This window comes from Rhagoletis pomonella, unplaced genomic scaffold (genome assembly GCF_013731165.1).
Source record: "Rhagoletis pomonella isolate Grant_MI unplaced genomic scaffold, Rhpom_1.0 Rhpom_scaffold_00002, whole genome shotgun sequence".
Lineage (NCBI taxonomy): Eukaryota > Metazoa > Arthropoda > Insecta > Diptera > Tephritidae > Rhagoletis > Rhagoletis pomonella.
Window position 1 is genome coordinate 15,804,240 of NW_023458556.1, and position 10,148 is coordinate 15,814,387.

The window sequence follows — 10,148 nt, forward strand, 5'->3', positions numbered from 1 at the left end:
AGTTAATTCTAATGATTTGAACTTAACTCGGCTGAAAAAAAATTGTATTCGCAATCGGAATGCAATTGCAACCAGATTCGATTTAAGAAACCCGATGGCTAGAAGAAAGAAATATACATGTATATCCTGTTTTTGTCCATCTGAAAGAATTTTAAAAATTATATAAACGTTTATTATGTTTAAAATGCAACCGTGGACACCAGCTGTCAGGGAAACTTGCAAATTCCCATGATACAATAATAGGTGCGTTCGTTTAAAATCTCCAGTAAAAACCAACCAACTGCCAAATTCCGGCGAAATGTCATTTGTTCTCTCACAAGAGAAAAATATCCCAAATAGTACGCGAACAGAAAATTTGCAGAAACTTGCAAGTTAGATGAACAGCTGATATAATTTTTGTTTACATTCAAAAGTGTAAAATTTAAAACGTATGAAAAGCCATCACAAAATGTTATACTGACACAGTTTATTGATTAAACAAATACAAGTTTAATTAGTCGCATTTTGTAATTTTTAACTTCCAAACCATCAAATTCAATTTTGTGATTTGCGTAAATGCCAACCAGCTGTTTTTGATCAGCTGTTTTCCTGTTGGCAAATTGCAGTTGGCAAAAATTTTTCCAGCAGAAACCAGCAGCTTCCCCTCAAAATGAAATGTCACTTTGCTCTCTCAATTTCCCCTACTTTGCAAGTTTTTTGCGTTCGCGAACGCAAAAACTTGTAAGTTTTGGTTAAACATGAACAATTAACAGCTACGCGAACGCAACTAATAGGTGCGTTCGTTTAAAATCTCCAGTAAAAACCAACCAACTGCCAAATTCAGGCGGAGTGTCATCTGTTCTCTCACAAGAGAAAAATATCCAAAACAGAAAATTTGCAGAAACTTGCAAGTTAGACGAACACCTGATATAATTTTTGTTTACATTCAAAAGTGTAAAATTTAAAACGTACGAAAAGTCATCACAAAGTGTTATACTGACACAGTTTATTGATTAAACAAATAACTACTTATTTCTTACAAGTTTAATTAGTGGCATTTTGTAATTTTTAACTTCCAAACCATCAAATTCAATTTTGTGATTTGCGTAAATGGCAACCAGCTGTTTTTGATCAGCTGTTTTCCTGTTGGCAAATTGCTGTTTGCAAAATTTTTCCAGCAGAAATGTCACTTTGCTCTCTCAATTTCCCCTACTTTGCAAGTTTTTTGCGTACGCGAACGCAAAAACTTGTAAGTTTTGATTAAACATGAACAATTAACAGCTACGCGAACGCAACTCATACAAGGTGTTATCAGTTGGCAACTTCTCGCTCTAATTCCGCTATATTGACTGCCTTACGTGAAACAGTGTTACTTCTTTAACTATTCTTTGCCCATTAATATAGTTGAATGTTTTTTATTTTTGCTCAGCATCCACACTTCGTTTTCTTAAAAAGGTATTTTATCGTATTTACTTCATTTCATATCGAATATACTATAAAAAAGCAAATTTTGTTTAGGAGAAAATGTGAAATTTTATATTTTTCCCCCATATGGGGATCATTTCTTCCCATTTTTCTTCTCATTCTACTGAGCTAAGGCAGTGTCAAATCGAGCTGTCACAACTGATACCACCTTGTATTATTGCTTCATGGCAAATTCCTGCAAATTTGCGTTCGTGCAGAAATTTGCAAGTTTCTCAACATGAGACATGATTCAATAATACAAGGTTCGATAAACTGACAGTTGTCTCTCTCGCACCGCTCCCTTAGCAGTGGCACCGTGTTGCTTCTTTGCACATTTACATGGAAACAGTGTAGCTTTGGTGTGATATAGAGGTATGAGCGTTTGTGCAATATGTTTATTTGTATATGCATATGAAGCATATTTAACTGTTGAAAACATAAACTGTTTTTAAATGGGATGTTTACATCAATCTCATAGTAGTCTTATTTTAATTTTGAGTCATTTTGCATTTTTTATACAGCTAAATAGCACATAAATTACGTAATTTACATAGATACATCAATATTACGTTCAAAATTTCGTTTAAAATGCCAGATTTCCTGCAAAAACATTAGAATTTACAAAAGGAATTTCACTACTAATTGCCTACTTTGCGTACTTTTCTACTACCATTTTCGCACCAAGAGATTTCATTCTCCCCTTTTCTCCGTCCTTCGTAAATGCAACCTTTTGTATGGGAGTGTCAAACCGCAGCTGTCAATAATTAGGAGCGTTCCTTATCTCCCAGAAATAGTCAGAAAAAGTCCGAAGTAGTCAGATTTAGTCCAAAAAGCGTTCCTTAACTCGGAAATGACAGCAAAAATGAGAGAGCAACAGTCAGTGAGAGTGACTCTCATCAGTCCGAAGTAGTCAGATTTAGTCAGAAGAATTTTTTCTGGCAAAATCCTGAAAAGTGTCAAACTCAACTGAATTTAAATTAACGGAAATTAAAGAATACGCTAAAAGTGAGAATAATCTAAAAAGTAAAAGAAATGAATTGAAATTGGAAGAAGGCAAAAAATAATTGATATAGCAAGTGTTTATTATGCTTGTGCTTGTGTGAATGTGTTTTGTACGTACATTTCTGTTCTTATTTGACGTTAGTTTTGTTGTTGCCATTCTTTGGACTAAAAATTTGGTTTTTTGCGTTCCTTTACTTTTCCTGTTATTCTCTTTTAGTGAGCGCATTTTGCTTACGCTCTGGCATTTTGACACTTTTCAGATTTTAGTCCAAAAAGATAAGGAATGAACCTATTATCTAACCTTGTATTATTGAATCATGAACATGAGAGAGAATTTGAGAGCATTTTTTTACTCTCTGGTATTTTGAGTGTTGGATAATTCTTGCTGGATTTTCGACGAACAAACCTAACATGAAAATTTCCTTGTTCAACACGAATTTGTGATGAAAGCAAACGTCAAAACACCTGGTTTTTGTTTGTTATTTTTCCAATTCGTGAGCGAAAATTTCGGCTTGTAATTTTTTAAGAAAGAAACCGAGTTCCTTAAGTGATGAGTAAAATAAAGAAACCCAAATCCGTGCTAAAGCCACCTCCACTAGTGGCGCCCCGTCGTGAGTCACCAGAAAATGAGGCTCAAATGGAGTTGGAACTATGTTGGTGTGTGCAACAGTTGGAGAATGCGCTCAATTCGGGGAAACTTTCACAGAAAGTTGGCAAGTTTTTGATAAATATGTACAAATTCATATCTTATTGCTAACTTTTATTATTTCCTTTCCAAAATATAGCTGATGATACCGCGAAAACTTTAAGAATACTTAAAAGCTCAAATTCGCCCTTTGTAAAGAAGCGTCAAGCAATGAAGGCTGCATTAGGAGACTATCGTGGAAAAATGAAAGAGGAAGAAAGGAAGATGGCACTAGGTAGGAATTGCGTATATCGTCGCTCGATTAAAGAAACAGTGTAAATGCCACATACACTATTATTCGATAATTGCACCATTGGATAGACAATCCTTTAATCTATTAGAAAAATCTTTAGTTTTCTTAAATATATCTTCGGCTCACTAATTTATTCCCGAAAAACGAAATTGTATTTGTAATGGTTTGTAACAACTTCCAATTCGTTTTTCTCAAAACTATACTTTTCGTGTTACACTATTTCATTATTCCAGCGGCGATATGTTTTAATGCATACATGTTTTTTTATATTTATTCCATTTTCAGCCGCCAAGCAAATTAAATTTACGCAAACAATTGAAGCTAATAGAAAATCTAGCTTTCTGAAGAAATCTGCTATAATGCAAACTGGTAAAGACTTCAGATTCAATTTTCAAACTCCAAAGCCGGACGATGTGTCAGAACCTGCTAAAACCGTAATCGTGGACGCACACCCTTTGGAGACAAAATGCGAAAGTAGTGCATATATAAGCAAAGACTTGCAGCTAACCTCTAGCGGTGGCTTCAAGTTTAATTTTGTCCTAGACGAAAACAATGATGATTTAAATTTAAATGCATTGTCAATAAAAAGTTAAAAATTGTTTCGCTTATATATGTAATTTAGTTGAAAGCAACAATCGCATGGTGTAAACGGCCTTTCAACTAATCGCTTTCGATTAAGTTGGTCGGTTGCCTATTTTTGTTCAACTCTTGATTCAACGAATCGCCAGAGAAAGTTGAATCCTGTACATTCCTTATTAGTTCATTGCGCCATGATTCAAAAAGACCGGGCCCCTACTTTTAACTCTAATTTCAAATGCGGATTGCAGCGACACGCTAAAATTTCGCGGTGCATGTTAAGTGTGCGTTTATACATCAGAGGTGTTAAAGAATGCAATCATTTTTAACTAAATTATTCATTTGATTGAAGCCCCGAGTGATTGCAATCAATTTTTTAGTCCTGACTAAGACTAAAAAAAAATTAGTCTTTATTCTTTTTTTTTTGATTTATTATTCATAAATCACCTTTTTATTCATTTCTTGTTAGTTACTTGATTTCAGCCATTGGATTGCATTATTTTAGTCACTTTGTATTAGTGATTTGATTTCAGCCATTGGAATGCATTCTTTTATTCGGTTTTAGTTTATTTCTGCATGAAAACAAAAGGTATGTCAAAACATGTGAACAAAACTCTAAAAAAAAAACACTTAAATGTTAAGAATGAGAGGGACGTCCGCGTGTCGAGATGACAAATCGTGTCAGTGAAAACCCTATGTATATATAGTAGACAAATCTACAGAAAATAACTATGCTTAACCGGACCCGATTATTAAAAAGGCATACCTTAAATACTACACACCCTTGCCATCTTCGGCCGCAGTAGAAATACTTTTTTCGTTTGCTTTATTACTGAATACCACACGCCGTGGAACGCTTTCTGAAAACAATTTCGAAAAATTGCTGTTGCTGAAAGTTAACGGGGACGTATAAATAAGTTTCAAGAATCATTGTTAATTTCTTTGGAAATATGTTCACATGCACTTTGTTATTTTTTCATTTACATAATATGTACAGATTATGTACATATAATACATACAAATTTATTTCATTAGAAGTTACTGGAATTCACTGACATTTTCTAAATATTTTATATACTACTGGAGTTTTAATTAATCTTTTTGTGTACTCATTTGATTTCTAAACAAATAAGCATTATAATTCTATGAAAAAATGTACGCGAAGATTGCTTTAAATTTTCATTATTCACCTCAGACTGCAAAAATGACTAATTAGTCATGAATAACAGAAAAGACTGTCAGCGAATGTGACTGCGAAGATTTTAAGTCACGAGGACTGCATTCTTTAACACCTCTGTTATACATCCGTATCACAATGAACGACTTAAATTCACACGAATTAATGCATCGTATAAACACGGTAAATAAAACTTTTTATGCCCGCAGCGGCCCAAAGAAAAGCGTTAAGCATTAACCAATAGACCATTCAATTTTTTTAGCTTTAAAATCTTATTTTGAGGATTTTTAAGCGACTTATTTGGCAACACTGGTTGCAATATGGCAGCACCAAAATGTCATATATCGAACGAGACAACGAAACGAAAAACGAGAAAATTTGCAAGATTTTTACAAGCTTTTTATTTGATAGGGATCGAGAATCGCTGAAAAAATTAGAGAAGGATTAAGCTACGAAAAATTAATCATTTTATATATTCGGCATGTTTTAAATGAAAGGCTTGTATGAAAGTTAATTATATCCAGAGCGGAATGTTTTAGAAAATATAACCAAATTAGGAGAAAAGTGACAATTGGAGTAAGTTTTCGATAGCCCACACGAAACGAGTAGAAAGCCAGGCAAAGAATAGAAAAAAAGGTAAACGTGAACGGAGCCGCGAAAATTCCAAATTTGGGAAAATCTTGAAAAGCGGTTTAGGCAACTGATCTGAAGAAGCGCCAGAATAGAAGATTCGAAATAAAATTGTCGGTCAAGGTTTAACGCCGGCACCCCAATTTGGTATTAGGTCGCAAACGAGAGGTAGTTAATTGTAGGTCCTTGACTTTTCTTATCACCGCTGCAATACATACACACAAAGACACATCCCAGAATGGCCGGCAAATCCAGACCGAATTTGAAGTTCACGCTTCATAAGGAACCCGAGCCGGAAATGTAGGTGTCCAATTTTGGTTAATACCCATTCAATCTCTTAACATAATAACAATTTTATATTTATTTGCAGTGTGCCCCCACGGAATTTAGACTCAAGTACCACAATTAAAATTGGTGATCGAACCTTCGAAATTAATGCTGACAGCTTAGAGAAAATCGCAGATTTGGGTCGTGGTGCATATGGCGTTGTAGAAAAAATGCGACACGAACAGACTGGCACGGTTATGGCTGTAAAACGTATCACAGCAACTGTAAATCGAAAAGAACAAAAACGCTTACTAATGGATTTAGATATTTCCATGCGTTCGAGCGATTGTCCCTACACAGTGCATTTTTATGGAGCACTCTTTCGAGAAGGTGACGTTTGGATATGTATGGAAGTAATGGATACAAGCTTAGACAAATTCTATCCGAAGGTGTTCAAAAACAATTTAACTATGGAGGAAAGCGTTTTGGGAAAAGTACGTACATAGCTAAAATGAGTATTGATATTTTTAAGGAATTTATTGTATTGAATTTTTATTACAGATTGCCATGTCAGTCGTGAATGCACTACACTACCTGCACGCACAACTTAAAGTTATTCATCGCGATGTAAAGCCGTCAAATATTTTGATCAATCGCAGTGGTGAAGTGAAGATGTGCGATTTTGGTATCTCTGGTAAGTAATGTAAACAAACGGTTGCTTATGACTGACACGTATTATTACGCAACCATTGCGTATAAAGAAACTAAGTAAAAGTAATTAGCATTCCGAATTGCTTTGCATAAAAAAACTTACTTTAAATAATTCTTTTGACAGGTTACTTGGTTGATTCTGTTGCTAAAACGATCGATGCTGGCTGCAAACCATACATGGCACCCGAGCGTATTGATCCAACAGGCAATCCTGCTCAATATGACATACGTTCTGATGTCTGGTCGCTGGGTATCAGTATGATTGAAATGGCAACTGGCCGGTTCCCTTATAACTCCTGGAAAACGCCTTTTGAGCAGTTAAAACAGGTATTTTCGTAAACTGATTGTGCAATGTTACTCTTTAGTCATCAACAAATGTTTTTAGGTCGTGAATGAGAGTCCACCACGTCTTGAACCTGGCAAATTTTCAACCGAGTTCGAAGACTTCATAATTAAGTGTTTACAGAAAAACTATACAGCGCGTCCCAATTATGAACAACTGCTTAAACACGATTTTATTGTTGAGCACATAGAGCGTGATACAGATATTTCGGAATTTGTGTCGAGAATATTGGATTTGCCGGAATAATCTGTTCGTGCGCGAGCAGTATATTTTCACTAAAGCTTCAATGCATCTAAATTGTAAACTAAAATAGTGGTTAAGTAAACGATTAAACAAAAGCGATTAAATTTCCTTGAGGCCTTCACAGAAATTTGGCGCAGTGAATTGATAACAAACAAATAAAAAAATAAAATAAAAATATAAAAAGAAAATAAATGGATTACAATTTGAAGTAGAGCTATGTATTATAATAATATCTTCACACTAAGTGTACCAGATGTTAATATGTAAGAGTCAAATACTGCTTTATATTCAAAAACTGTTGCCTTATTGAAAAATGTTTATGTTTTATATTAAAAATCATAAAATTATAGTAAATGTAATGAAATGGTTGCTAGAATCTAAAATAAATTACTAAATATTCACAAATAAAAAAGGAAAATAACGCAGCCATAACTTTAATATGTTGGCAGAAGTTAAAGTGCCTATTTAAATTTTAATACAGAATTGTTATCATGCAGAAATAGAAAACCTTTAAATATGTTAAAAAAAAAATCTAAAAAAGGAATCGAAATAAAAAATAAAGTACACGCATATATGCGAAGTTGTTAAACGGTAAAATAAACTAAAAGCAAACAAATATGAAATAAAATACATAATGTGCTACACGCCACAAGACTTACAGGCATTGCCTTTGAATATTTCAGTTAAACATCCTCGTACGGGAACTAAAAACTCAAACTCCGTAACATATGCATATAGAAGGCAAAATCGCTTCGGCGCATTGCATTCTTTTCAGCGCCTATTGTTCATTTGGCCTGTCAATGTGCCTGTCATTTTATGCAACTTTTTAAAGTGTGTACTACCACCCAAACACCTAAAAACATTCTTAATTGTAAGTACGATTCTAAATTACTGGAATATTTATACAACGCAAAAAAATCAACCTTATTTTCTATTTACTTCGAATTCATTCCGAAACAAACTTCAATAGTCACATCAAATCCAATTGGAGCTATGAATTTTGCTGGACGTCTGCAGTTCCGGCGCCTTTTGGGTTTGATAGTGCGTCAAAACTTCAATCGCGAGTGTGAAAATGCAATCAATGCACAAATACAACTGGAATTGAAATCAAGCTACGATTACTTAGCCATGGTTTGAAGAATATTTTTTATCACTTTATCGAGATTAAGCGCATTTCATAGACATATAAACTTTAATTTGTTACAGGCATACCATTTTGACCGCTGCGATATGGCTTTACCCGGCATATATGGATTTTTCAAGGCTGCTAGCGATGAAGAACGTGAACATGCTGCAAAATTCATGGAATACATGAACAAAAGAGGTGGCACAATACTGCTACAGGATCTACCAGCTCCACAATTTAAGTTTACGACACTTAAAGCAGCGCTGGAAGAAGCATTGGATATGGAGAAAACGGTCAATGAGGTAAGCAATGAAATTTATAGAGATGATCAAGTGTGCTTATTTGGAGGGTTAAATGTTTCTCTTCAAGTCCCTGTTGGCACTACATGCTTTGGCAAGTAAACACATTGATCCTCAACTATGCGATTTTCTGGAGACACATTTCCTCGCCGAACAAGTTGATGCACAAAAACAGTTGGCCGATTATATAAGGCAAATCGAACGCTGTGAAAAAGAGTTGGGTGTGCATATATTTGATAAAGACATTAAAGGAAAGGAAATGCATTAGGGTGTTGGAAATTGCTTAGGAACAAATTAACGGAATACGGCTCTCATAACGAATACTGCAGTATTTGTTGGACGTTAATTAAAAAAAGAAAAATAAAATAAACCAGCTTGCTTGTGTTTGTGTGATATCCGCATAACTTCCCTGCAAACCATTTTTTCAGAGTATTCTGAATTGTAGAGAAATTTTTAAGAATTCGTAAAGATCTCATCCGATTTATTTCTTTTACGAAATTTCGGAAGAAAAGCGGTAAAGCAATGAAGATTCGTATAAAAATCGTTACAGAAATAAGATACTCCTAAAGATTTCGTTAAGATTTCAGGAACTTTGGTTTGCAGGATTCTTTATGTGTTTAAGGTTAAAATTTTATGTACATAAAATCTATTGTCAATTTAATTTATTTTAATGTCGAATTATGATATGTGAGGAGATATACAATACGATAAGTAAATGTGATAAGGATACTGACTGAATTTATTTCTGAAAGGCGTACGTTGAAATAGTACCTAACCCTAGAATCGTAAGACGGTTTTACCCTACGTACTACACCGTTACGTACTACGCCGCTTAGGTATGTTATTTTAAATAAATGTTTAATAAAAACTTAATCGATTAATTACCTACTTGTTTATACAACAAAATAATAAAGAAAGCACTGCCGAGCGCACAAAGCGATAGGGAATAACGGTAAAAAGTAACGGAACTTTATGCGGCGTACACGTAAAATTTATAAATATTACGAAAGTGTTAAAAAAAATCAAAAATAAGGGCTGTTTCCAGCTCCAAAGAAAAAAGTGAAAAATTAATATCAAATGACACACAAGAAATATAAAAGAGATTTTATTCTACACTCTCGTTTCATTTCCAATAATTATTCAGCACTATCACTGAACCCAGCGATATGTGCTGTTTTGTATTCCTCCTAAATTCGCGGATTTTCGATTTCAGTGACCTAGTAAAATTTGCTACTTGGTATTTTTGTAGAACATTTTGACACTCTAACTTCTGTTAAAAATATATATATGCATATATATATTCTAAAAGAGTTGCCTTAGCAAACACTGGGCTTGTTTGAATTTCAATCACATCCGCAGCAAATAGTGCATATATTAAGGCGCAATATTTAAC

General features: G+C 34.2%; 3 protein-coding genes across 5 annotated transcripts; all 3 read left to right on the forward strand.

Moving 5' to 3' along the window:
* The first annotated feature begins 2,876 nt into the window (after positions 1-2,876).
* On the forward strand, positions 2,877-3,993 carry LOC118733133 (UPF0488 protein CG14286). Of its 2 annotated transcripts, none has more exons than XM_036462374.1 (3): positions 2,877-3,158; positions 3,231-3,365; positions 3,669-3,993. In XM_036462374.1, the coding sequence occupies exons 1-3, from the start codon at positions 2,996-2,998 to the stop codon at positions 3,974-3,976; spliced, it is 606 nt and encodes a 201-aa protein (XP_036318267.1). In that variant the 5' UTR covers positions 2,877-2,995; the 3' UTR covers positions 3,977-3,993. The 2 variants fall into 2 exon arrangements, with proteins under 2 accessions (XP_036318267.1, XP_036318268.1); XM_036462375.1 differs by having other exon boundaries at positions 3,062-3,154.
* A 1,466-nt stretch (positions 3,994-5,459) lies between these two features.
* Positions 5,460-7,902, forward strand: LOC118733131 (dual specificity mitogen-activated protein kinase kinase 3). Its single transcript, XM_036462370.1, has 5 exons — positions 5,460-6,066; positions 6,137-6,527; positions 6,595-6,727; positions 6,869-7,071; positions 7,130-7,902. The coding sequence occupies exons 1-5, from the start codon at positions 6,005-6,007 to the stop codon at positions 7,331-7,333; spliced, it is 993 nt and encodes a 330-aa protein (XP_036318263.1). The 5' UTR covers positions 5,460-6,004; the 3' UTR covers positions 7,334-7,902.
* Positions 7,903-8,054: 152 nt separating this feature from the next.
* Positions 8,055-10,107, forward strand: LOC118733132 (ferritin heavy chain B). 2 transcript variants are annotated; one of them, XM_036462372.1, is made up of 4 exons: positions 8,081-8,201; positions 8,301-8,461; positions 8,537-8,758; positions 8,826-10,107. In XM_036462372.1, the coding sequence occupies exons 1-4, from the start codon at positions 8,147-8,149 to the stop codon at positions 9,021-9,023; spliced, it is 636 nt and encodes a 211-aa protein (XP_036318265.1). In that variant the 5' UTR covers positions 8,081-8,146; the 3' UTR covers positions 9,024-10,107. The 2 variants fall into 2 exon arrangements, with proteins under 2 accessions (XP_036318264.1, XP_036318265.1); XM_036462371.1 differs by having other exon boundaries at positions 8,055-8,461.
* Positions 10,108-10,148: the final 41 nt, after the last annotated feature.

Bases quoted from the DNA above. Each gene is read 5' to 3' on its own strand.
- LOC118733132 (XM_036462371.1), top strand. From the start codon at position 8,147: ATGCAACTTTTTAAAGTGTGTACTACCACCCAAACACCTAAAAACATT. The intron at 8,462-8,536 runs GTTTGAAGAATA...AATTTGTTACAG, and splicing joins GCTACGATTACTTAGCCATG to GCATACCATTTTGACCGCTG. The intron at 8,759-8,825 runs GTAAGCAATGAA...TTTCTCTTCAAG, and splicing joins TGGAGAAAACGGTCAATGAG to TCCCTGTTGGCACTACATGC.
- LOC118733133 (XM_036462374.1), top strand. From the start codon at position 2,996: ATGAGTAAAATAAAGAAACCCAAATCCGTGCTAAAGCCACCTCCACTA. The intron at 3,159-3,230 runs GCAAGTTTTTGA...TCCAAAATATAG, and splicing joins GAAACTTTCACAGAAAGTTG to CTGATGATACCGCGAAAACT. The intron at 3,366-3,668 runs GTAGGAATTGCG...TTCCATTTTCAG, and splicing joins AGAAAGGAAGATGGCACTAG to CCGCCAAGCAAATTAAATTT.
- LOC118733131 (XM_036462370.1), top strand. From the start codon at position 6,005: ATGGCCGGCAAATCCAGACCGAATTTGAAGTTCACGCTTCATAAGGAA. The intron at 6,067-6,136 runs GTAGGTGTCCAA...ATTTATTTGCAG, and splicing joins AAGGAACCCGAGCCGGAAAT to TGTGCCCCCACGGAATTTAG. The intron at 7,072-7,129 runs GTATTTTCGTAA...AAATGTTTTTAG, and splicing joins CTTTTGAGCAGTTAAAACAG to GTCGTGAATGAGAGTCCACC.